Below are 26,920 nucleotides of genomic sequence, written 5' to 3' on the forward strand. Positions count from 1 at the left end.
CAGAGAGAGAGAGAGAGAGAGACAAAAGAGAGAGAATACCTGACAACTGTGACTGACCAAAAACGAAGGAAAGCTTTGACTATGTACAGACTCAGTGAGCGTAGCCTTGCTATTGAGAAAGGCCACTATAGGCAGACCTGGCTCTCAAGAGAAGACAGGCTATGTGCCCAATGCCCACAAAATGAGGTGGAAACTGAGCTGCACTTCCTGCACTTTCTGCCACGAGAAAAGTGGAACAAGTGAAGCACAAACACCATTGTAAATACAACTCATATTTATGTTGATTTATTTTCCCCTTTGTACTTCAACTATTTACACATCGTTACAACATGGTACATACCCATAATATAACATTTGAAATGTCTCTATTATTTTGAAACTTTCGTGAGTGTAATGTTTACTGTTCATTTCTGATTATTTCACTTTTGTTTATTATCTATTTCACTTGCTTTGGCAATGTATACATATGTTTCCATGCCAATAAAGCCCTTTGAATTGACATTGATTTGAGAGAGAGAGCACTCACTTGATGGTGCGTCTCGTCTTCCACGTTTTCCCCGTTCACTTCCACGACCCGGTCCCCCGCGCGCAGCCCCGAAAGCTCCGCGGACGAACCGGGTACCACTTTCCGTATGAACTGTCCGCCTTTATTCCGCTCGCCGTGAAGGTGAAAGCCGTACCCGCGCGGCCCTTTCGTTAGGAAACAAAGCCGTGGTCTCAGCTCCCACTCCATTCTATAGAATGTCCGTGTGAGAAATCTAGAGTCCGATGAAAATCTGAAGTTCCTCAAACCGGGAACCAGGTTAGGTTAGGCTACCTAGCCCAGGTAGGGCGGGAATTTCAGTCCGAAGGAACGATCACAGACATCCGCGGCCCAAAACTCCCCTTTCACCATGATGATGCGCATTGGTGTGACTGTGCTGAACACAGACAAAAGTATCCAAACCACAAAGTAAAAGGAAAGAAATATACATGTTGGCTACTCAACAGGAGGAGAGATGTCAATCAATCCGAAATAGCAGCATACAGTCTAACACTAACCTCCAGTCCCCGGGGCTGGAAAAAAGATAACCGGAAAGTTGTTCAACTAGGACACTGTCGTTAGTTAAATTACCGTAGATTACCTCGAGCCTACCCGAGGGTTTATCCAGAAGATCAAAGATTAAGGAATAGCGGCTTCACACACACACAGTAGCCTAAATCCCCGTGTGTGTGTGTGTGTGTGTGTGTGTGTGTGAGAGAGAGAGAGAGAGAGAGGAGAGAGAGAGGAGAGAGAGAGACAGAGAGAGAGAGAGAGAGAGAGAGAGAGAGAGAGAGAGAGAGAGAGAGAGAGAGAGAGAGAGAGAGAGAAGGCGATCCTGTCCCACTCCGCGCTACAGTGGCAATGACGAATAGCAACAGGTGCCTCTGCGTTCCGTTCTGTTCGCACCTGTACAGCGCGACTCACTCCGCTGTACAAACACTCCTGGGAGAAATATGATGATACATTGCCCATATAGGCTAAAAGAGATCCATGAAGCGCTTATATACCTGCTGCCCGAGTCCCACGCCTGATAATACATCTATTTCCCGTTATATAGTCTGGATACACTGATCTAAGGTCAGTTTTGCACACCCCAGTCTAATGGTTAAGGTCGGGGTTGAGGGAGGGTGATCTGATCCTAGATCTGTGTCTATGAGCAATTTCTACTTGGAGCCGCAACAGGCAGGTAGTTTGATGATTGCGACCTGGATTAAAGGGAAGTCTTCCTCATCTGTTGGCTGTGAAAGAAAGAGACAGAGGAAGACAGGCTGAGAGAGAGAGGAAAAGAGAGATAGAGAGAGACAGAGAGTACACAAACAATTAGGGGTTCAACAAGGGTTCTTCTAAGATCCTCAACGTTCTTTGAAGAACCTTAGGGTTCTTGACACTGAAAATGGCGCCCAAAAAGGTTATTCTAAGAACCCCACAGGAGGTGGGGTTCCTCGTGGAACCTCCTTAGTTGTTGGGGGTCCTTGCAGGAACCTAACTGCCCAACTGAAACATGTGAATTTGAATTTGAAAGGACAGCAGGTGCAGGAACTTAACTGAAGAATGTAAAGATCTCTTCAATGTAAGGTAAGTTTTGTCCCTTGTATGATCTGAATTAATATTGTTTTATGATGATGCCATCTATCTTTTCACATTTGTGCAAATCTTTCTAAAAAAAGAAACTGGACACAATTCAGTGGATATCAATCAACAAAGAGGTAAGACTATGTACTGTAGGCTATAGGAATATGTACTGTAGGCTATAGGAATATGTACTGTAGGCTATAAGAATGTGTACTGTAGGTTATAAGAATATGTACTGTAGGCTATAAGAATATGTACTGTAGGCTATAAGACTATGTACCGTAGGCTATAAGAATATGTACTGTAGGCTATAAGAATATGTACCGTAGGCTATAAGAATATGTACTGTAGGCTATAAGAATATGTACTGTAGGCTATAAGAAATGTACTGTAGGCTATAAGAATATGTACTGTAGGCTATAAGAATATGTACTGTAGGCTATAAGAATGTGTACTGTAGGTTATAAGAATATGTACTGTAGGCTATAAGAATATGTACCGTAGGCTATAGGAATATGTACTGTAGGCTATAAGACTATGTATCGTAGGCTATAAGACTATGTACTGTAGGCTATAAGAATATGTACCGTAGGCTATAAGAATATGTACTGTAGGCTATAAGAATATGTACTGTAGGCTATAAGAATATGTACTGTAGGCTATAAGAATATTTACTGTAGGCTATAGGAATATGTACTGTAGGCTATAAGAATATGTACCGTAGGCTATAAGAATATGTACTGTAGGCTATAGGAATATGTACTGTAGGCTATAAGAATATGTACTGTAGGCTATAAGAATGTGTACTGTAGGTTATAAGAATATGTACTGTAGGCTATAAGAATATGTACCATAGGCTATAAGAATATGTACCGTAGGCTATAAGAATATGTACCGTAGGCTATAAGACTATGTACTGTAGGCTATAAGAATATGTACTGTAGGCTATAAGAATATGTACTGTAGGCTATAAGAATATGTACTGTAGGCTATAAGAATATTTACTGTAGGCTATAGGAATATGTACTGTAGGCTATAGGAATATGTACTGTAGGCTATAAGAATATGTACTGTAGGCTATAAGAATATGTACCGTAGGCTATAAGAATATGTACTGTAGGCTATAGGAATATGTTGAAGGCTATAAGAATATGTACTGTAGGCTATAATAATATTTACTGTAGGCTATAGGAATATGTACTGTAGGCTATAAGAATATTTACTGTAGGCTATAGGAATATGTACTGTAGGCTATAAGAATATGTACTGTAGGCTATAAGAATATGTTGAAGGCTAGCTGTATTAGGTGCAGATGACTGAACTGCTCACTTTTGTGTCTGTGTCTGCAGGTATACAGACGAGGACGCATAAAAATGTATGTCAATAGGTATTGGTATGTTATGCAGATCACGTACCATCTTCCTCCATTACCTCTTCAATGAATATCCCAAAGGCCTCTACATTATGGACAAAGTGTGTGAATGAAAACCATTATCAAAACAGCTTTTCATTCACATTCACCACAGAAACCAAGGTATGAATACTGTCGTGTGCATGTTGTGTTAATCATCTGTATAATGACTATTTGGGGGATTCACAGACTTCACCCTCCCTACAGGAAACCTGTTCGATCACCATTCACTGCTAAATCATTATCGCTATGGATACGGAGAACGTCAACACATTACCATCAACACACCAGAGGACAAACCCATTGGACTTGGGGCTCTGCTGGGACTTTACCTCATATTTAGATTTTTTATTTATTTTGCTTTGCCATTAAAATCATAATAAACACTGAGAACTAAAATATTGTGTTGTTGTTGTTATTGTTATGCGTATTAATAATAATAGTTAAAACAATATTCTGGTTCTTGGAGGATCCATTAAAAGGGGTTCTTTAAAGACCTTAAAGGGGTTCCCCCACAGTTTCAACTTGAAGAACCCCTAAAGGATACTCCAGGAACCTTTACCTTTTAGAGTGTAGTCTGTAGGTAAGAAATAGCATTAAATGAACAGGCTATTGTTGTATAAATGTGTTTAATAGTCTACACAGGGTTGAGTGGGCTATTCAAATGGCTGCCTAGTGTTTGATAAAGTCTACACAGGGTTGAGTGGGCTATTCAAATGGCTGCCTAGTGTTCTTAATAGTCTACACAGGGTTGAGTGGGCTATTCAAATGGCTACCTAGTGTTTGATAAAGTCTACACAGGGTTGAGTGGGCTATTCAAATGGCTACCTAGTGTTTGATAAAGTCTACACAGGGTTGAGTGGGCTATTCAAATGGCTACCTAGTGTTCTTAAAGTCTACACAGGGGTACAATTAGGTTAGGTTAGGTTTAAAAGTTGGGTTAGGTTTAAAAGTTGGGTTAGGTTTAAAAGTTGGGTTAGGGTTAAAAGTTGGGTTATGGTTAAAAGTTGGGTTATGGTTAAAAGTTGGGTTAGGGTTAAAAGTTGGGTTAGGTTTAAAAGTTGGGTTAGGGTTAAAAGTTGGGTTAGGTTTAAAAGTTGGGTTAGGTTTAAAAGTTGGGTTAGGGTTAAAAGTTGGGTTAGCTTTAAAAGTTGGGTTAGCTTTAAAAGTTGGGTTAGGGTTAAAAGTTAGGTTAGGTTTAAAAGTTGGGTTAGGGTTAAAAGTTGGGTTAGGTTTAAAAGTCGGGTTAGCTTTAAAAGTCGGGTTAGGGTTAAAAGTTGGGTTAGGGTTAAAAGTTGGGTTAGGGTTAAAAGTTGGGTTAGGGTTAAAAGATGGGTTAGGTTTTAGGTAAGTTTTAGATTTGGATTAATTGTTTTGCAGGTCATCAGTGTCCTTATTGTGTCTCCCGGGCTGCAGTGTCCTTATTGTGTCTCCCGGGCTGCAGTGTCCTTATTGTGTCTCCCGGGCTGCAGTGTCCTTATTGTGTCTCCCGGGCTGCAGTGTCCTTATTGTGTCTCCCGGGCTGCAGTGTCCTTATTGTGTCTCCCGGGCTGCAGTGGCTATACAGTCCTATCAGTGAGATTCAGTGGAAAACTAAGTCAATATAGTTGAAGTAAATAGTTGATGTAGGACGAGGGTAAATATCCTTCCAGGATGTTTGCTTCCTGGATACTCATCAGAGCTCTTACTGCCTAATCACACATGTTTAGGTTATTATAATTATGTTATAATAATCTCTCGTGGATGGACTATGTAAACATAAATGGTGCTTCTGATCAAATTACGCAAGATTTTAGTTGTGGGTTACCCGAGATGAAGTATAACTGTGTATAGGGGACTCTTCCATGATGGATTAGACCAATAGGCCTACAGTTGTTGGATGCTATAGAATCAAATAGTAGGGAAAAATACACATCCAACCCTCTTTCGAACACAGGAATACTCATCCAACCCTCTTCAGAACACAGGAATACTCATCCAACCCTCTTCAGAACACAGGAATACTTATCCAACCCTCTTCAGAACACAGGAATACTCATCCAACCCTCTTCAGAACACAGGAATACTCATCCAACCCTCTTCAGAACACAGGAATACTCATCCAACCCTCTTTAGAACACAGGAATACTCATCCAACCCGCTTTCGAACACAGGAATACTCATCCAACCCTCTTCAGAACACAGGAATACTCATCCAACCCTCTTTAGAACACAGGAATACTCATCCAACCCTCTTCAGAACACAGGAATACTCATCCAACCCTCTTCAGAACACAGGAATACTCATCCAACTCTCTTCAGAACACAGGAATACTCATCCAACCCTCTTCAGAACACAGGAATACTCATCCAACCCTCTTCAGAACACAGGAATACTCATCCAACCCTCTTCAGAACACAGGAATAGCATAACATTGACTCTAAGAAACAGAACCAAGACTCTAAAAAACAGAACCAAGACCAAGTAATAGGAATAATAGGCAATAGTCTCCTAAGTGTCTTATTCTGACCCACTGTACAGCAGCACCACCTGGGGAACAGTTATATAAATGCATTTCACACCATGCCACAAAATAAAGAGCACATTTCTAATAGATTTTTGTTGTTGTTGTAAAAAGTAATATGATATTTACAGAAAAAAAATTACTGTAATTTTCCTTAAAGTATATGTATATTTTATTACTAATGTTACGGCCCCGACTATAACAACAAAATACTTAAATACATGTAATTTTGTCCTTGAAACCTTTAATCAAAATACTGTAGAATTCCATTCATTCCTATGGAGGAATGCTCCGACTGGGGTGTGCCAATATGGTAGACCAGTGGTTTCAAAGCATAGAGAATGATAGAGGCCTCTAGTGGCCAAAAGGCTGTATAGCATGGGCAGCACCATTCAGAGCTTCCACCATTTTTATGTACTCAACTGGGTGGGACTTCCAACTTCATTGGCTGATCACTCCTGGTGACCATGTTGGAGTGATGTCCTACCAGGACAGCCAATCGTGAGAAAGAAAATTTACTACTTCAAAATGGATATTGCCTCATGCTGTCACAGACGCTATAGAGTACCACAGTATTAGTCATAATACCCATAAAACCTAGTGGTCAAACAAGGAAATGGTTATCATAAAGAACTACAGGTGCCATGATGATCTGGACCAGACTGCTGAAACGAGGAACATTTAAGAATCTCTGGATTAACTATCTAATGTTAGCTAAATTTAGTCATGAATAAATTGGATAAATGTCTTTAAATGGACAATTCTGTGAACTGTCTTGTGCAAGATTTAAATTGACACAATACATGTTAGCAAAGGTGTCAGCTAGAGATGACGTGCAGGAGCTTCTTGGGATTTGTAGTTTTGCATGATGTCTACTTTGATGCTAATTAGCATCTTTGAATCTGAGAGTAAATAGAGACGAATATATTGATAAAAGTCAACTTGTCCGAGAGAAATTTACACGGTTATTAAAACATCACGCCGGGGTAAGCCTATACGAAACACAGCCCTTATTTGAAGTGTTTCTGCTGATGTAAATACATTTGATGTTGATTTAGAATAAAAAAATTGACTACAGCAAATTGGAGATTGCCTCAATGGCTCTGCCCGTGCGCTCACAGACGCCATAATGGGAACGATATGGGGATTTCTCTATTATTCTCTATGATCTCAATGGAGTCATGGGGAAGAGCTCAATTGCATACTCCTCGCGTCCTCTTTCCTCGTCTCCTTCTCAAAACCCATTGGGGGAAAAGGTCAGAGGGGAGGGACCTTTGGCTTTCTCATCCAATGGGTTTTGAGGAGGAGAGAGGACGTGAGGAATATGCAATTGAGATCTTCCCATGTGCAGTGTGTCTGAAAGTAGGCGTTACGAAAGATGTGGGTGGATCAACAGAAGTGTGTGTACTGAAAGCGAAGCAGCTAATTGGGTAGATTTGTTGCCACTAAAGAAAGTTTTGAGTGGCTGATTGGGCTGCACAACTTGATAAGCCAGTGTAGCATATTAGCTATTCTCCTAACCTACTAAATTAATTATCCTAACCTGCTACATTAGTTCTCCTAACCTGCCATATTAATTATCCTAACCTGCTACGTTAGTTCTCCTAACCTGCCATATTAAATCTCCTAACCTACCAAGTTAATTCTCCTAACCTGCCATATTAATTATCCTAACCTGCTACGTTAGTTCTCCTAACCTGCCATATTAATTATCCTAACCTACCAAGTTAATTCTCCTAACCTACTAAGTTAATTCTCCTATCCTGCCGCGTTAATTCTCCTAACCTGCCATATTAATTATCCTAACCTGCTACGTTAGTTCTCCTAACTTGCTACGTTAGTTCTCCTAACCTGCCATGTTAATTATCCTAACCTGCTATGTTAGTTCTCCTAACCTGCCATGTTATAGATAAAAGGATAAATAGTGTTTTTCTCCTCTGACAAAACAAAAGCTGATTCAAACTGGGTTTGGCAGGTTTCAAAACACTTCTGCAGTAGGAAACACATGACTATCCTCAATGAAAGGTGGCTATTGAGGAGGCGAGGACACTCTTCCGTTTGCCAACTAACGAACTGACACACTGCTGGACCACTCGACCACTTATCGGTTCTGGGTCACGGAGCAGAGAGGACGGAGGGACGGTCTTTTGCTCAAGCAAGAATCTCCCCAAGTATGCAGTTACCCATACTTGTCTCAATGGCCAATACATATGCCTGGTTCGTAAACAAATGGGAGGTGGGAATTTACCAGTTGTGAAGTCGTAAATACCAGTTGGATGCATTAACGTGCTTTGAACTCGTTGAGAAAAACACTGATTGGCTAATGGCCAACAAGCTGTGCAAACCATAAACTAAAAGTAAAGCCATCATGCATGTAAACCAATTAGTGTTCAAAAACCATATTAATACACTGAACACAAATATAAACGCAACAAGTAAAGTGCTGAGGAGTATTTCTGTCTGTAATAAAGCTCTATTGTGGGGAAAAACTCATTCTGATTGGCAGGGCCTGGCTCCCAAGCGGGTGGGCCTATGCCCTCTCAGGCCCACCCCTTGCCCAGTTATGTGAAATCCATAGATTAGGGACTAATTAATTTATTTCAGATGACTGATTTCCTCATATGATCTGTTACTCTGCAAAATCTTTGAAATTGTTGCATGTTGTGTTTATATGTTTGTTTAGTATAGATAGGTTTTTATAAACAATGGTTTGTTGTTGCATTTAACTCCTGAAAGTTCTCGAGGTAATTTCAGTAGTAGGTGACATCAGAGGTCGGCGTGTGGAGAAGTGGGAGCTCGGGATGATAGAGGAGTTTCCCACTAGTAATTACCAGTTGGAGGAGGGCCGTTCAAGTGGATTTTACCCAGTCCTTTGTGGTAATTTCCCACTTCCCACTTGGATACGAACGCATCAATAGTGTAAGCAATTCAGGGTTTATATCGGCCTACAATGATCTGCCCCGGGAGGAGTTTGCACATGGTGATACGGGATTGCATTCGTTTTGTAACCGGGCTGCCTTCCGGCATGAGCCAGGTGCCGCTAAAAAGGCGAAGTCGGTTCAAAACAAGGAGTAATGATTTAGGATAGTTTCATATGCGTGTCATAGGCCCAAGTGTTCGGTCTTCATACAATCCCCATTATGTGCTTTAGCTGCCTTGCCAATATTGGAAAACATTTGATCGAAAAGACATGTATGATCCTGAACGAAAAAGACATGTATGATCCTGAACGATAAAGACATGTATGATCCTGAACGATAAAGACATGTATGACCCTGAACGATAAAGACATGTATGATCCTGAACGATAAAGACATGTATGATCCTGAACGATGCACCATGCCGCCTTGTTGACTATTGTTGATAAAACGTTTACTGGAGACAGGAGAACAAGTGGAGACATAGGACGAGGTGGATAATTGTATAATAAGGCAGGTTTATTCAAGTGTAAAAATATTAGGCAAAGCGTGCAGCACGGCTCCTTCTGTCTGATTCGTATGGAATCGTCAGGAAAAGAGGCAGTTTAAACAGTTGTACAGTTTTATATAGGCAACAAGCAAAGTAGGTTGATCTGGTAGTCTGGCCTTCCGATTGGTCGATCTGGGTCTTGGGTAGTCCTGATCAGGCCTGATGTCGACATTCCATTGGCTCTTCCCACAGTCCTTTGTCTTGTGCTCCAACCTTGAGTTGTGTGTGTCTGTGATTGTCATGGGGGAGGGGAGTTGTGTGTGTCGGTGGTTGTCGTCTAATAAGATCAGCATATGTCCAAGCGAAAGAGGGGGTGTGTGCATGTTGTGTCAACTATAGCTAATGTTGAGAAGTTGTTAAAACAAGTTACCAATATCTAATACAATTTCTTACAAATCCCCCTCTTCACGTCTTATAGACGTGAATAAACTAGTTAAAATTTGTCAGAAGACAAATTTTGATTCCCCCTCTTCACGTCTCACAAGAGACGTGACATAAAAGTATCTTAGTCCTCAAATAGATAGACAGGTCCAGCTTCCCCATCATCAAGCAATGGGAACATTTGGGCCCTTTCCTGATTAGGGTCTATGGCGGCAGTGATAACACGGCTAGCAAGCGTCCGCGCACATGGAATGCAACAGCATCCACAAAGTACAAGAATGCCTGCAAAAACGGAAATAGATACTAGGATAGCTGCCAATTTTCCCTGGACCGCCTCAAAGCCTTGTTGAGTCCAATTGCCCAGTTTCTGGACATTAAAATGAATGTAGTTAATTCTGTCCACATTTTTATTAACTGTACACCACCAACAGACAGAAGATTTAAACCCAGCTGTCACTTGGTCCACCAGTTTATATTCATCTAGCACCCCCTAGGGACACCAATATCATCAATGTAAGTTGAGTCGTAAAAGAGCTAGGACCAAAAAGGAGACCACTCCAATAACTACACCTGGAGTGGCCAACCACACATTAGTAACCCAAAAAACGAGAATATGTTAAACCCTCAGGTCCATCCCTCTATACAACCTGTACCAGGTGGGCTCGTCGCCACCCGGGAACTTCAAACCTTCACAACAGGGAGGACAAACATCACTTTTTATTCATTCGACAACATCAACTACAGCAAACCAAAGGTCCTCCTCTGTCAAGCCCACTCTCCTGCGGAAGCTTGTTTTCGTATCAGCCTCTCCTACTGGAGCATCAAGCAGCGGCATCATACCAGAGGCCCTTGCCACATCTGTAACAAACTTCTTCAAACAAGGTTTGATACAGGCAACACAAAAATGAAAAACAACAACTAGTGTCAGAAATCCAGTAATCATCATTGCAGTGTACTTACCAAAACAACCACCCAGCCAGGGGAACAGTCCACTCTCCTCCACACCTGCAAGACCCTCCATCTCCACTGATAACCTCGCCAACCCACTCAGAGCTTTTGAAATGCTCCCATCCGGACTAGTATTGTTAGGAACAAACGTGCAACACTGTTCTACAATCTTTTTACATACACCTTCCTGGTTGGCCAGACTTATGTCCAGTGTTAGTCTATTGTGTCTACTGGTTTTAGAGGTAGCATCCAATTGTTCAGCCATCCCTGTAAGTGCTGTGTGGGTGTGTTTAACAAATCATCATTAATTATAGTAGATATAATTTATCCAGACATTTTGTTTAGCATCAACAATAGCTGGGCCAATGATGGGCATCAGATGCCACAGGCCATCATTCCTGTTTAATGTCTGGAATTCGTGGGGGACCCCTATTGGGACCCCAACAGGTTGGTGTGAATGTTATCTGTACCCTCGGACCAAGGAGCGTCACGTTTCTGCCGTCTCCTGGGTTGGTACCGAGTCTCTGTGTCATGTGCAACTCCCAGAAGTTGGTTAGCTATAACCTCAATAATAGGCAATGGTGGTATCAGACTGGCCAAAACACATGTGCAACGACAATTTCCTTTCAAAAATGGGGTCAACCGCCTGGGAGGTCCACACATCCACCATACATCAGCAACACCTCTAGTTAATAGTGGCATTAGTGATGCAGGTAGTAGTAGGGAGCCTCCCATAGTCTATACCTCTACCTGTACCAGTGATACAGCTTTTATATCCCCCATGTGCCTTAACTCCCCACGGTACCTTCTGGGGAGGGACTTCTGGGAACACAAGACTCAGAGTTTTACACAGAGTTGAATTTGACTTGAACTTTCCAATATGCACATCCAACCTTCCCCATTACTTAGGACAAATGGGTGAGCAGCCAGAATAGGTCTGGCATGTCCACATACGACACAGTCCTTTCTATTAAGTGTTTTGTAGGCCAACCACATATTCTCCCTTTCCTCATAACCAGTTTCCGTCCCCAAATGTTCACTATCTGAGATGTCTTTTATATTTATTATCTGTACCGGATTGGAGAGCTTAGGTGGTGGTGTGGGACTTGGTCTTGAAGTGGTGGAGGAGGCCGGCTGAACCCTGGTCCTTTGGAACTGGTGGTGGTTCTGGCAGCACTGCGATGGTAACATCCCCATCGTATCCTATTCAGACAGCTCAGGACTACAAGCAGTCCTGTAAAACCCCACCCTCTCCCAGAGAACACATCATCAGCCAGAGATCAAACAACACTTTCACTTCTATGAACGTACACAGTGTTGAGAGGTCGGGGTCAGGGATTCTTCATTAAGGAGTTGATCCCCGAGCTCTATTAGCAACGGTTCTTCTCCTTAACTCTGTGATCATTCGGCAGTGTCAGTGTGTCTCACCCTCCAAGTGCGATATGCCCCCAGGTCGAGTGATTCACCTTCTCCCTTAATTCACCTGCAATGCATAAAATCTTTAACATACAGGTTTGGTTAACAAACAGTTTCTCATTTGTTCTTTCTGATTATATATTTAACTTCTATGCCTATTTTTTAGCTAGAAATTTTTAATTTTAAATAAGTTTATTATCCAATAGGCCCCATCCTATCCTTGACCACAATGTACCCTCCCCCGTTTGATACCTGGCTCTGGCCAGGTATCAACCTTACCTACTCTAAATAATGACTTAGTACATCATATTATAGGAACGTCCCTTTTATTCGCCGCATATCCAATTCTCCCTTGGGCGTACATTCATATCTATTCTTTTCCAATTCTCTGTCAAGTGACTTATCTACTTTGAAATGTATCTGTGCTGCTTATATATGTTAAACCCTTTCTCTCCTATCTTATTTCACAGCCTACCTTGCTCATTTCCTGGTCCACCCTCTTCACTCTGCTCTCAAACCTTCAAGGTCTCAACAGTGCGGGGTAGACCCCTCTGTCTGCCCTTTTTTAATAATAGTCAATAACAACTATGTGTTCCTTTGCAATATTAACTAAGTGTCTCACTATTTTGACTTTATCTGAAATCATGGATTTAAAAATAACAACATGTCTTATAGTGTCAATCTCTAAAGTCCTTACATAACCTTAATAAACCTATCTCTATCTTCTAATGGCCAATACAAATGCTTACCTTATGGTCAAGAGTTATAAACTCTATTATAATCAATTTACCTCAAAACTAGTATCCCAAATGACACAAATTCATTATTCTCACTACATTTCCCCGTGAGTGATCAAGTCACCGGAAAATGCAACGAAAATAGAAAAATAGGTCAAAAGGTTACACCTACATTCGTGTTCCATACCATATCCAGACATACCAAAAGAACCCTTTATCTTCTCAAAGTCCCTTACCTAAATAAAACTCAGAAAGTAAAACTCCTATTCCAATATGAGTGTATTCTTTTAAGATATCTTGTCTCTGGGAACACGGAAACCCTTATCCTAAACATTTACTGCAAAAAACAAAATTATGTCACCAGCACTCAACCAGGCTCCCCGTCGGCTGGGAGACCGTTGAGTGCTGCAATACTGCCATCTTCTGTCCATTCACTGCACAGCTCTCCACCCACTCTTATTCAACCTTCTCAATTTGAGCCATATTAGTTTCTTATTTTAACTGTTGTTTTACAAATTTTGATTTATTTTTTAATCTGTTATTACCTAGTTAGACTAGAGTGTCCGTGACATACATCCATGGGGATCCGGTTATAGTTATTCTATTAACCATGTGAAAGTGCCCAGGGACACCCCAAATATCAGTAGGAATATCACAAATAAGGGGCCAGATATCCCTAGTCTTGCCCAGGGAGGGAGAAATGTCCCTCTAACTGGGCGAGGTTTCTTTTTGCAGGGGAGGCGGAGTTTGATGCCGCATCCCCTGAGTCAGGAATGTCTTAATTTAAAATCGAATTTAGCTGTTTAAATCAGCTCTGACTTCTGTCAGTGTTCTAGAAGGAATTGGAGCTGGAGTGCAATGTGTGAGGTGGTGCCAAGGTGCGCCTGATTTACCTTTGACCTGAACTGAGTGTGAAGTAACCTCCTTCACTTCGTACAGTTCAGTCCACCTGGGTTCCAGCCACTTTCTCTTGTGGACTTTTACCCCACCCAGTCACCAATTTTTACCTTCAGTGATGGCGGATCTCCCGTCAACTCCCCCATTTGGACCTTGTGAATCTGTTTGGAGAGAGCTGCAGAAAGTTCCGTCAATTATCAGACATTACAATTTGTTATACATCAAGGGCGGGCATATGACCTCCCTTCCTTGGTGGACCAAGCATAATTTTTCCAACCATTATCTCATGAGGAGAGAGATGGGTGCCTGCACCTGGAGAGGCTCTCATGGCCAGCAACGCCAGGGGCAGGGCTTCAACCCAAATCAACTTCAAACCTGCACATACATTTGATTGGCACGTTCCACGAGACTTTTGAGATTGTGGCCTGTACACTAACCCAAACTTGTGCACAATACCCAATCTTTCCTTCACCTGTCTCAGGTGTTAGTTACTGAAATGGGACCCGTTTGTCGGATCGGATTTGCCTTGGAACTCCATACCTTGGTATGAGTTCGGTTTGCAGCCACTTAATGACCGATTTTGCATCCTCCCTTGCTGTTGGTATTGCCTCAACCCATTTAGAGAACCTGTCTACCATAACTAACAGGTGCCTTTTTCCATTTGTCACATTGTCTTGCCCCATATCTGTGTAATCTATGCTGATGTCCTGAAAACAAGCATTTGGGACTGGGTATGAACCCATGGGCGTTTGATATGGTTTCTTTGGATTGTGGCTACCACAAATGCTACACTCGTCACAAAACAAATCTGTCATGTCTTTCATGTGGGGGTACCACCAGATGTGGGACACCTTCTGTAAAGTCTTCAGTTTGCTTTCGTGTGTGGGCCCATGAGCTTCTCGTATTAGTTCTGGACAGAGGTTTGCAGGGGCCACTAGTCTGCCATCATGGCATCTCCACAGTTCATCAAGTCCTTTGGTGGCCCCTTTCTGTCCCCATACTGAGTATTCATAGTGTCCTGCTGAAAACTGGAGTTCTTTTATGTGTTGCCCTGTGAGCTCAGTCCGAGCTGGTTGGATCTGAAGTATCATTTGTCTCGGGGTGTATCCACCAGCTTTCTTGGCTGCTTTGTCAGCTGCATCATTTCCCTCGCTGACTCTGTTTTTCAGTTGTTGATGTCCTTTACACTTCAGGATGGCCACCTTCTTAGGTAGTGAGACTGATTTAATCAGTTTTTCCATCTGTGTCTTGTGTTTGATTGGCAGGCTTCCTGTGGTGGTGAAGTTGCGTCTAACCCATTGTGGTCCATCAGTATGGACTGCTCCATGAGCATACGCTGAGTCGGTGTAGATGTTTACAGTCTTTCCTTCAGCTCTTTCCAGAGCTTGTGTCAAACCTATGATTTCAGCTAACTGGGCTGATGCAGGTTGTGTGATGATGGCAGATTCCAAAGTCACATGTGATCTATCCGGGAGCTGCTGCACCACTGCGTATGCTGCTATGTTCCCTTCCTCTCCTCTATAGCAGCATCCATCTGTGTATAACCATAGGTCCGGGTTGGTGAGTGGTTCGTTCCCCAGGTCAAGTCTCAGTTTCAGTTCTTGTGCAGCTCTTTCTGCACAGGAGTGGGGTAGACCTTCTTCAGCATTGAGTGCGTCTTCCATGTTTTTGTCAGTGTTGACAAATGTGATGTGTGATTGTGTGCATTTATTCTGGATTTTCGTTTTTCTTTCAGCGCTGAACGTGAATTCTTTGCTCATCAGATATGCTGCAACTCCATGGTGGGTGTGGATTTCTAATGGATGGCACATTACCAAGTGGGCTGTTTTTCAATAGCTTTTGCCACTGCAGCTACATACCTGGAGCATATGGTTTGTCCTAGTTCAATGTGGTCCAGTTTGTAGGAGTGATACATCAACACTCTACTCTCCCCCTCTTAGTCTAGGGGCGTATCCTCGTCCCCTATTGGCCAGAAACTGGCTTTGGGCCGGGGTTATTGGGTGCGGACACTGTCGCACCATGTGCCCAGCTTGTTTACAATTATGACAGCTTCCATAAGATCCAGAGTACCTCTGGGGCTGTCCCCATGTGGGTGAATAGTTTGATTGTGGTAGTGGGTAGTAGGGTTGTAGAGGTGGTTCCGACAAAGGGTATGGCTGAAGCGGGTAGGCATACGGCAGTTGGAATGGCTGCTCCTGGGGTGGGTGTATAGATGGTCCCTGCTGGGTGAAGATGGGTAGTTGTTGTTGCTGTATCATTCGGGAAACAGTTTTTTCAATAATTTGTGAGATTTCTTGTTGGTCTTCAGCCACCATCTGTTTCTTGGGTTTCTCTCCTTTCTGGGCCTCTTTCAATTGTAGTTTCAAAAGTTGTACCTGTAGGGACTGGATTTGTGTTTCAGCCCCTCCCTTATCCTTATTGTATTGGGTGATGTGGTGATGCACATGGGAGTTGAACTGAGCCTGGGGAAGTGCCATTAACCCCACAGTGCCCCTGAGATGGGTTGGGGCCGATGGGGCTGCTGTGGTGGTAGGTGGGGCGTCATTATTGTTGGGCCTGCCCTCTTTGGTGTCAGTTGGTGCTCCAGTGACCACCCCCATCGTATCAGGTTTCCTGTAAGGGAGTGCTCTCCTCATTTCTTCAATCGCCCACATGCCTATTTTTAGTTCTGCCTCTGCTTTTTCCCTATGCTTTGTTCCTTCCTTCTTAAATAAGTGACTCTTATTCTTTTCAATTTCACTTTCTATCCCTTCTTTTACTGCTTCCCCTAATTCTTTCTCCATAGTGAGGAGTTGCCCTTTTGATGGGGCCGTACCAGTAAGGTAACCTTCTTGCGTCCATTTTAGCCTCACTTTTTCCCAGATCTTTTTAATGGCTTTATATTCTATTCTCCCCCCTGCTCTGTCTTCCATTCTCTGATCTAAGTATTCATTGAATTTGTGTTTGGGGACGATAGTCGTGGTCATTTTGTCGTTAAGCTATGTCTGGGTCTATTAATATCTTTGTATACTTTTAGCCCGTCACTGATCGAAACCAGCGATGTATCCTTAGCTCTAACACCCACCAATCTCGTGTCCGACCCGCGTGCACAAAGAATTTTATTACCGTGTATTCGATGAATTATTTTCGTTTTCCAACAATATTTCAGCTATATCTTTTTGGGTCAATATACTAATATATTCACGCGCTCCTGATATAATTGGAATGACAATTTTAGGTACTTATATTCAAAAATTATTATTGCTTTTCGCTTATTCAATTAATTAAATATTTTGGCAAAATATTTCAGAACTGTCCTTTTGGTACAATATACTAATTAATTCAAGCGCTCCTTATATAATTGGAATGACAATTATAGGATCTTTTATTCGAAAGTTATTATTGCTTTTAACTTTTTTCGATTAATTTGAACTTTTTCGATTAATTAAATACTTTGCCAAAACATTTCAGAAATTTCCTTTGGGGACAATATACTAGTATATTCTAGCGCTTCTAAAATAATTGTCAAATTAATTCTAACCCTTAAGGATTTACCAACAGCACGAGAGGGAAAAATCAGGTCAACTTCTCAACAGAAAATAACTGCTTCACAGTAGACTCGGCGGTCACTTCAACACAGCCTCAACTTAGCATATGGCTAATTAGTAGCAATCGGTCTCGTGGAACGTTCAATCACTCACATTAATTTGGAGAGTTTCAGGTTTAATACCATTACTCCTAGTTCAAGCTTAGATTTATCACCGATGCTCCTAGTTGAAGAATATTTTGACTAGTCCCAGATTACTAATGCAACTTGAATCCCGATACGCCAAGCTTAGATTTATCACCGATGCTCCTAGTGGGGTGCCATTTCCACTAGCCCCAGATTACTAATACGACTTGAACAGACTACATTACATTTCAACACTTTGAGTTTCAGGTTTAATACCATTACTCCTAGTTCAAGCTTAGATTTATCACCGATGCTCCTAGTGGGGTGCCATGTCCACTAGCCCCAGATTACTAATTCGACTTGAACAGCATCAAGCTTAGATTTATCCCCGATACTCCTAGTTGAAGAATAATTCAACTAGTTCCAGATTACTAATTCGACTTGAACAGCATCAAGCTTAGATTTATCCCCGATACTCCTAGTTGAAGAATAATTCAACTAGTTCCAGATTACTAATACGACTTGATTTTATACTTCGCAAATATCTTTACACAATGCCTTAGATTCTAAACAATTCCACATAAATTTAGCAACAATTCACACTCACCACAGTACTTCTGATCATTGAATTTAGATATTGGCTATAATACAATATACAGATTTTGATTAAACAGGCATCTGCTCACCTTTTAGTTTCGAGCTCTTTTGATCAGTTTCCTGGGTGAGTTGAATCGCGATTCTCCTTCAAAACAGGTCACCTCTCCTTCTGGAATCTTTCTCCCACGCGTCTCCTGTCTGATCAATTTTCTATGGACCGAAATCAAAGGTGTCTAATTACCATCCTCTGCTTACCAAGTTTCTGTTGATAAAACGTTTACTGGAGACAGGAGAACAAGTGGAGACATAGGACGAGGTGGATAATTGTATAATAAGGCAGGTTTATTCAAGTGTAAAAATATTAGGCAAAGCGTGCAGCACGGCTCCTTCTGTCTGATTCGTATGGAATCGTCAGGAAAAGAGGCAGTTTAAACAGTTGTACAGTTTTATATAGGCAACAAGCAAAGTAGGTTGATCTGGTAGTCTGGCCTTCCGATTGGTCGATCTGGGTCTTGGGTAGTCCTGATCAGGCCTGATGTCGACATTCCATTGGCTCTTCCCACAGTCCTTTGTCTTGTGCTCCAACCTTGAGTTGTGTGTGTCTGTGATTGTCATGGGGGAGGGGAGTTGTGTGTGTCGGTGGTTGTCGTCTAATAAGATCAGCATATGTCCAAGCGAAAGAGGGGGTGTGTGCATGTTGTGTCAACTATAGCTAATGTTGAGAAGTTGTTAAAACAAGTTACCAATATCTAATACAATTTCTTACACTATTATGACCGGGCAGCGCAGATTACTGTTCCATTTGAGAAGGCGCTCCTCCCTACCGGTTTTGCCCGTTCACGTGCACCCCGGTTCAGCCTAATCGAACGCCTTCAATATCCGGCAGGTGTGCGCACTTAGTAACCAGAAAACAAATCCGGAACTAGCCGCGCACCTGCAGGATATTTAAGAGGACGTGACCGAGTCGTCTCATTTCTAAATCGATATACAAATCGCGGTGGTGAGTATACATAGACCACAGCTGTTGTGGCATTTTGTGGTGCAATCATTATTCCCATAACAGGGCGGCGATTAACTTCTAATAAATTAACGCCTAACATTTTTGACATTCATCTGATCTTTTACAGGCTATACCAAATGCAAATGCACTCTAAATGGGTTTAGTAACATAGTAGACTATGCACACTAGACTAACATTGATTTGTTAGTCACTCTCACTCATCATTAAAATGGCATAGTCATGGGGGAATATCTAGAATTGATGGAAATAAAAGTGCAATTGGCCACTTCTTTCTGGCCATTTGCAAAATTGGTGTAATTGCATGAAATGGATCATACAATTGTTAAATTCTTTGCCCAATGGTAGAATGACAGGAAATGAACTTGCAGTAGGCAGGTCTTCCATGTAGGAATACTGGGTCATAACAGACTTGGTGGTTTATTCTTCTCCTTTAGTCATGGTTCTTCCTGGGCTTCAGGTTTGGAGATGGATACTCTTTGCCTGCATTCAGTGGCTTTGTGTCTGTCAAGAGACTCCAAGACCGTAAGTCAATCTGCACTCACAAGTTAGAATTTAATGATCAGACTTGCTTCTCTCGTCTGGGTTTAATGTTCTCTGTCAGAGCAGATTTAGAGCAATTTTTAATCTACCCTTTCTGCAGATCTTTATCCCCCTGTGTATTTCACCTGGCTTTGTGTTTGGCGGTATCCTGTCATTGGGTAGTGATTTTCCTGTTGCCGGGTGTGTTCTCTGTAGGGTTTACCTGGTAGCCATTCCTGCAGTGATCCAGGCAGGCTCAGAGGCCAAGCTTTGTGCCAGCCTTCTGCAGCCCAACGAGACCCTTGTCATGACCGTATCTCTGATGGCCGACGGGCAGAACAAGAGACTTCTCCACCAGAGTTCTGACCAAGAGTTTCACCGCTGTTTCCAGTTTCAGGTCAGCCCAGCACTGGTGGACATCTAGAGCCATTCCAATAAGAGTGTACTGTACTGCTCAGCTGTGATGCATCGCTTAGGTTCTTTGTGTAATGCCAGCTTATTTTATGGGAAATGTGGTGGCCTACCAGAACTCTTCTGTGATTCAGGTGCCAATTTGTAGCAGGTTTTGATTGAATGCTAGTATATACTATCGAGACAATTTATATTTGTAACTTACAGTATGCATAATGGGATCCCTGCAGGAGTTAAACGCTCTACCTTGAAGTTGCTAGTGGCACGCTCTTACCAGCTGGGCCACACGGCACCACATTTTTAATGTCCTATGTTATCGGTCCGTTAGTTCACCGGTGTTGCCCTGTTTCCGTCCCTGACAGGCCCCTCATGTGAAGAGCGACAAAGTGCAGAACTTTAAGGTGGAGGTTCGAGGGGAAACATTTCTATCCACAGAGGAGAGAAGGGTCATGATCAAACCCTACAGCCCCATGACGTTCATCCAAACGGACAAACCAATCTACAACCCAGGACAACCGGGTAATGTTACAGCCGGTAGTCTGGTTGCTAAGAAACAGGACAATTAGGTGTTGGCATGTTCTGTAATGGTTTACTCCGGTGCTTTGACCTTTTTGGACCCCTGACCCCATTTTGATATCAACAGTTTTCCACGACCCCACCATGTTCCCTTTGTTTATTTGAGGCTGTAACCGTATTACAATGAAGTACTGTCAGACTGAAATCTGAAGGAAGAACACTATCATTGCTGGCAATGCTCTTCCCCAGTCTGTTCTAACGAGTCATGCGTGGCTTATGAGGATTGTAGAGGGAAACGTGAAAGATTACTGGAATCAGGATGGGAATCTGGGAACCTTGGGATTATGTTGTCTGAAATGATGCTTCTAATATTCTTATTGTTCGTCTTGTCATTGGCTTTTTACAGTGCATTTTAGAGTCGTCACCTTGGATACCCATTTTAGCCCCGTCAATCAGCTGGTGAGTTGAAAATATACGATTGACAATAGTATTTTAAGTCCGTCTCTACTATTTCAAACCAAGATGCAGAAGTGTCACAATACTGTGATGGACATAGCAGTCTGGTATTATGTACAGCACTCAACCAGCCAGGACATGGGGCTTCCATTCATATAGGTCAGATTGGAATGAATGGGATCATCTCTTCCTGAGATTGAATTGCAAATGCTACATGTGATGTTTACGTTAAGTGACCAAGCCAATCACCTGTCTAGTTCCTATAGTTGTAGACAGCTATGCGCCTCTGTTTTGGCATTGGGTTCATGTTTCATTAACAACTCCATCTCTTGTCTTTGCCCTTCACAGTACAACATTGTGGAACTTGAGGTAAGATCCTTGTTAGTGTGACTTTATGTTGACTGTCAGTGTAAAGACTGCAGCATTATGACTCCCCCAGCTAGCTAGGTCCTCATATCCACCTACTGTAGGAGTTAGCTAAATACTTCCTATCAGCATTGTGATCTGGGCCCCCTTCAGTAGATGAATGTTGCAGATAGAACTGACTCCTTGTCCTGTATACTGTTGTGAACTTTCCACATCGTTGTGTCCTGCTGAACGTTCCCCTTCCTATGACCCAACAGGATGTTAATCACAACCGGATTGGACAGTGGGTCAACACTACATCCAGTGGCAGCATTCTGCAGCTTTCTCACCCCCTGAACTCTGAAGCACCTGTAGGATCCTATACCATTGTAGTGTGGATTGGTGAAGAGAAAATCTACCACAACTTCAAGGTAGAACAGTATGGTAGGTGGAGTTTCTCTTTCATGCTTGGTAATGTTGAATCAATGCATCACAACCCTGGAACATTCTGGAGTTGACTGCTGTTCTTTTTATCTGTAGTTTTGCCCAAGTTTGAGATCCAAATGAACCTCACGGACAAGATCAGCGTTGTTCAGGAAGAGTATGAAGTGAAAGTGTGTGCAAAGTGAGTAAACACTATTGGTGAATTGCAATGTACTGTAGTTACAAGGGGATGTAGTGGAGTTACACATGTCATTAATAATCTCATTACGCTGAGGCAGACCTGGGTTGAAATACTATTAGAAGTATTTCATTTACTTTCACAGTTCAAAGTAAGCATTTGGATCTTTGAAAATACAAGTAAATGACATTTTATTGGTTACAACACGTGTTTAGTACATGGTGCGGGTGCAGCAATATGTAACAATTTCACAAATGCCTAATACACACATCTAAGGAATGGAATGAGGTATAGGTATAGAATACAGTATATACATACAAGATGAGTAATGCAAGGTATGTCAGCATTATTAGTGACCAGTATTTCAAGTCTGTAGGCAGCAGCCTGTGCTAGTACTGTAGCTTAATTTGATAATACACTTGGAAATTGTTATGCATTTGAGGATGCTCAAATACACTTGTTTAAATATAAAATCCTTAAATATGCATGTGGTCTACATTAATGACATGCTACTGCTCAATGTCTTAAAATACTGCTACAATCCCTGAGATTATGTACGGTGGCATTTTACATGAGCAGCTGGTTCTTCGGTCATAAAGCGTCTCAGATTAGGATTGCTGTTCTAGGATCATGTCCCACCCTGACATGTGACCTTGTTCATTATGATCTGTAGTTAAAACGGATCCCGTTCTGAGGCTCTATGAATACAGGTCCAGATTCATTGACCGTGTTAAATGAGTGACTTCAAGCATGCAGGAATGCACAAGCCTTTAGGTCTCATGTTTTTAATATGGTAACTGGATGTAGGAAGTTGACACTTGTCTTGTTGTGAATTGAAATCAGATACACGTATAGGCAGCCTGTACCTGGTAAAGCAGGGGTCAAGTTTTTTAATTTTTTTTTTTTTATTGTGTGTGTGTGTGTGTAGGCGTGGACACGCACGTCCACTGTATCTCCAACCGGCTGGGATGGACGAGAGGTGGGACAAAGAACCCAGAGGAGACACGCAAGGCCCTGGAAGACTGGTTACCAAGGTAACCAGACAACACCACTTCCTGTACCTCTGACCCATCAGGTCACTCGTTAACCAGTCACTGACCAATCAGATCCCTTACAGCAGGAAAGGGGAACATTTGGCCTTGTGATTTCTGTCTGACATGATTTTGATGAAGATGGGGATGGTGATTGATGATCTTCCTCTCTCTTCCCTGACACAGGGATCTATGGAGTGAGATCAACTGGTTGCTGGTGGGGTTTGGTCAACAGGTGTGTCTACCTGTCAATCCTCTCTGCTCTGTGTGTCTGAACCAGCACAGCTGTCCCTCCACCCATCAAGCCTCCCCAGCCAAGAGGCCTACAGCTGGGTCACCTCGCTCACCACACTCCCCCAAGACCTCCAGGGTTAAGCTGGAGCTTGGTTTGGGGTTACCCAAACTCTCTCCTTCCTCCCAGTGTGCACGTGTCACTTCCCTTGACTGATGTGAAATGACTGGTACTAACTCCTACTAGCCCAGTGGTATTAACTTCTTTAGCAGGGAGACCATTTTTGGACCGAATTTCTGCAGACCCCATTTATTTTACTAGAATTTCACAACCCCAACCCAAAATTACCTTCAAATCATTACATTTCATTTTTTTTTTTACATCAACTAATAACCAATTCATTATATTTTCATATTTATCAAACTGAAAAACAAATGTACTCAATTGTTTTTTTCAAATGATTTCAAACACGTTTGCATATTGTCCCATACAATAATCAGCACTTAAATGTTCTGTTCCAAAAACTAATAGCGACCACTGACAGTCCTTGCAGATATACCAGAGTGCCTAAGATGTGGAATTAACAATGCGAGTGTATAACCCCGTTACTCAGTGCCACAAGTGATTGAGTTCCCCCAGGAGACTACAGGGTGGTTTGGTGACCACTGCCTTACTGGATCCAACTGACTGTCAGGGTCCTAATCTGAGTTTATGGATAGAATACACTTGATATCATTGCACCCTTAAGTTACCACTGAAGTGGGTTGATATTATCCATTAATATACATGCAACAACTTCAAGGATTTTCCAGAGTTACAGTTCATATAAGGAAAGCATTTAATTGAAATAAATGATGCCCTGATCTATGGATTTCATTTGACTGGGCAGGGGCACAGCCATGGGAGAGCATAGGCCCTGAGCCAGACCATCAGAATGTTCCCCCCCACGAAAAGGCTTTACTACAGCCAGAAATATTCCAGTTTCATCAGCTGTCCAGGTGGCTGGTCTCAGACGATCCTGCAGATGAAGAAGCCGGATGTGGAGTTCCTGGGCTGGCCGGTTGGAAGTACTGGCAAATTCTTTAAAAATGACACTGGATGCGGGAAATGGTAGAGAAATGATTCAATTTTCTGGCAACAGCTCTGGCAGACATTTCTGCAGTCAGCATGCCAATTGCACGCGCCCTCAACTTGACAGCTGTGGCATTGCGACAAAACTGCACATTTTAGTGGCCTTACTGTCCCCAGCACAAGGTGTACGCGTGTCATCAGCCCCACCTGTCAAGTGGCTGGATTACCTTGTCAAAATGCTCAAATTTGTGCACAATTTGAGCGCTTTCTTTGTGCGTATGGAACATTTCTGGGATCTTCTATTTCAGCTCATGAAACATGAGAACAATTTACATGGTAATATATTTGTGTTCACTATTGTTTAAGAATTCCTGCGTACTGTCCAATCAAGAGGGCTTGCTAAATCTTCTGAACCGAAACATCTGGTATTGTACCGCCGTCGAAAGTAGAGCGATTGCTTAGTTTGACAGCTCAGCATGTACAGGAGACAACCCAGAACACGTCTTTTCTTTCCCCTTGTCAGGTCATAAACACTGCTTTTCAGCAGCACACGCTTAATCCCAGTATGTTTGCATACTAAATTCTATGAACGAGATGCGAGTCGTGTTGTCAGTAGGGCTCTAGAGTATCTGTTGGGTCGTCAATCTCATTGATTTGTGAGGTGTTTACCACCACATCTTGCCTTGTCCACACCATTCATCAGGAACTCATAACCAGGACTCAATACCTTGTAAGAAGTTTATCATTTAGTGTTAAAAAGTCCCGACCCGTTCCCTGATGAGAACCAGGCCTTCACAACTACAGGGGGCCATGTCACAGACTGAGGAACAAAAGAGATGAGAACCCAAAGTTGGGTTTAAACTCAGACAACAGAGATGCTTGTTCTAGCTCCCAAGAAACAAAGAGATCTTCTGTTGAATCTGACAATTAATCGTGATGGTTGAAAAGTCGTCTCAAATCAAACTGAAGGACCTCGGCGTTACTCTGGACCCTGATCTCTCTTTTGACGAACATATCAAGACTGTTTCAAGGACAGCTTTTTTCCATCTACGTAACATTGCAAAAATCAGACATTTCCTGTCCAAAAATGATGCAGAAAAATTAATCCATGCTTTTGTTACTTCTAGGTTAGACTACTGCAATGCTCTACTTTCCGGCTAAAGCACTAAATAAACTTCAGTTAGTGCTAAATACGGCTGCTAGAATCCTGACTAGAACCAAAAAAAATGGATCATATTACTCCAGTGCTAGCCTCCCTACACTGGCTTCCTATTAAGGCAAGGGCTGATTTCAAGGTTTTACTGTTAACCTACAAAGCGTTACATGGGCTTGCTCCTACCTATCTTTCCGAGTTGGTCCTGCCGTACATACCTACACGTACGCTACGGTCACAAGACGCAGGCCTCCTAATTGTCCCTAGAATTTCTAAGCAAACAGCTGGAGGCAGGGCTTTCTCCAATAGATCTCCATTTTATGGAATGGTCTGCCTACCCATGTGAGAGACGCAGACTCGGTCTCAACCTTTAAGTCTTTACTGAAGACTCATCTCTTCAGTGGGTCATATGATTGAGTGTAGTCTGGCCCAGGAGTGTGAAGGTGAATGGAAAGGCTCTGGAGCAACGAACCGCCCTTGCTGTCTCTGCCTGGCCGGTTCCCTCTGCCTCTAACCCTATTACAGGGGCTGAGTCACTGGCGCTCTTTCATGCCGTCCCTAGGAGGGTTGAGTCACTGACGTGATCTTCCTGTCTGGGTTGGCGCCCCCCCTTGGGTTGTGCTGTGGCAGAGATCTTTGGTGGTTGAAGATATCCCTCTAGTGGTGTGGGGCAGTGCTTTGCCAAAGTGGGTGGGGTTATATCCTTCCTGTTTGGCCCTGTCCGGGGGTATCATCGGATGGGGCCACAGTGTCTCCTGACCCCTCCTGTCTCAGCCTCCAGTATTTATGCTGCAGTAGTTTGTGTCGGGGGGCTAGGGTCATTTTGTTATATCTGGAGTACTTATCCTGTGTGAATTTAAGTATGCTCTTTCTTTCTCTCTCGGAGGACCTGAGCCCTAGGACCATGCCTCGGACGACCTGGCATGATGACTCCTTGCTGTCCCCAGTCCACCTGGCCTTGCTGCTGCTCCAGTTTCAACTGTTCTGCTGCGGCTATGGAACCCTGACCTGTTCACCGGACGTGCTACCTGTCCCAGACATGCTGTTTTCAACTCTCTAGAGACAGCAGGAGCGGTAGAGATACTCTCAATGATCAGCTATGAAAAGCCAACTGACATTTACTCCTGAGGTGCTGACTTGCTGCACCCTCGACAACTACTGTGATTATTATTATTATTATTATTTGACCATGCTGGTCATTTATGAACATGTTCTGTTATAACCTCCACCCGGCACAGCCAGAAGAGGACTGGCCACCCCTCATAGCCTGGTTCCTCTCTAGGTTTCTTCCTAGGGAGTTTTTCCTAGCAACCGTGCTTCTACACCTGCATTGCTTGCTGTTTGGGGTTTTAGGCTGGGTTTCTGTACAGCACTTGACATATCAGCTGATGTACGAAGGGCTATATAAATACATTTGATTTGAGTACAACATTCACA

General features: G+C 42.7%; 1 protein-coding gene and 1 long non-coding RNA gene across 2 annotated transcripts; both read left to right on the plus strand.

The window, feature by feature from the left end:
• Positions 1–893: 893 nt before the first annotated feature.
• LOC120023315 (alpha-2-macroglobulin) lies at positions 894–22,003 on the plus strand. Its single transcript, XM_038967338.1, has 7 exons — positions 894–952; positions 19,863–20,043; positions 20,420–20,576; positions 20,980–21,032; positions 21,378–21,398; positions 21,653–21,818; positions 21,915–22,003. Exons 1-7 carry the CDS (start codon positions 894–896, stop codon positions 22,001–22,003), a joined length of 726 nt encoding a protein of 241 aa, XP_038823266.1.
• Positions 22,004–22,927: 924 nt separating this feature from the next.
• On the plus strand, positions 22,928–26,420 carry LOC120017807. Its single transcript, XR_005472146.1, has 3 exons — positions 22,928–23,030; positions 23,214–23,262; positions 26,370–26,420. It is a non-coding gene; the product is annotated as an uncharacterized LOC120017807 (long non-coding RNA).
• The last annotated feature ends 500 nt before the right edge of the window (positions 26,421–26,920 follow it).

This window comes from Salvelinus namaycush, chromosome 2 (assembly GCF_016432855.1).
Source record: "Salvelinus namaycush isolate Seneca chromosome 2, SaNama_1.0, whole genome shotgun sequence".
Classification (NCBI taxonomy): domain Eukaryota; kingdom Metazoa; phylum Chordata; class Actinopteri; order Salmoniformes; family Salmonidae; genus Salvelinus; species Salvelinus namaycush.

What these genes read in the sequence shown, in the direction of transcription:
- LOC120023315 (XM_038967338.1), top strand. Translation starts at nt 894, where the DNA reads ATGATGATGCGCATTGGTGTGACTGTGCTGAACACAGACAAAAGTATC. An exon ending in TTAGCCCCGTCAATCAGCTG is followed by an intron (nt 21,033 to 21,377) that starts GTGAGTTGAAAA and finishes TGCCCTTCACAG; the next exon opens with TACAACATTGTGGAACTTGA. An exon ending in CTTCAAGGTAGAACAGTATG is followed by an intron (nt 21,819 to 21,914) that starts GTAGGTGGAGTT and finishes TTTTATCTGTAG; the next exon opens with TTTTGCCCAAGTTTGAGATC.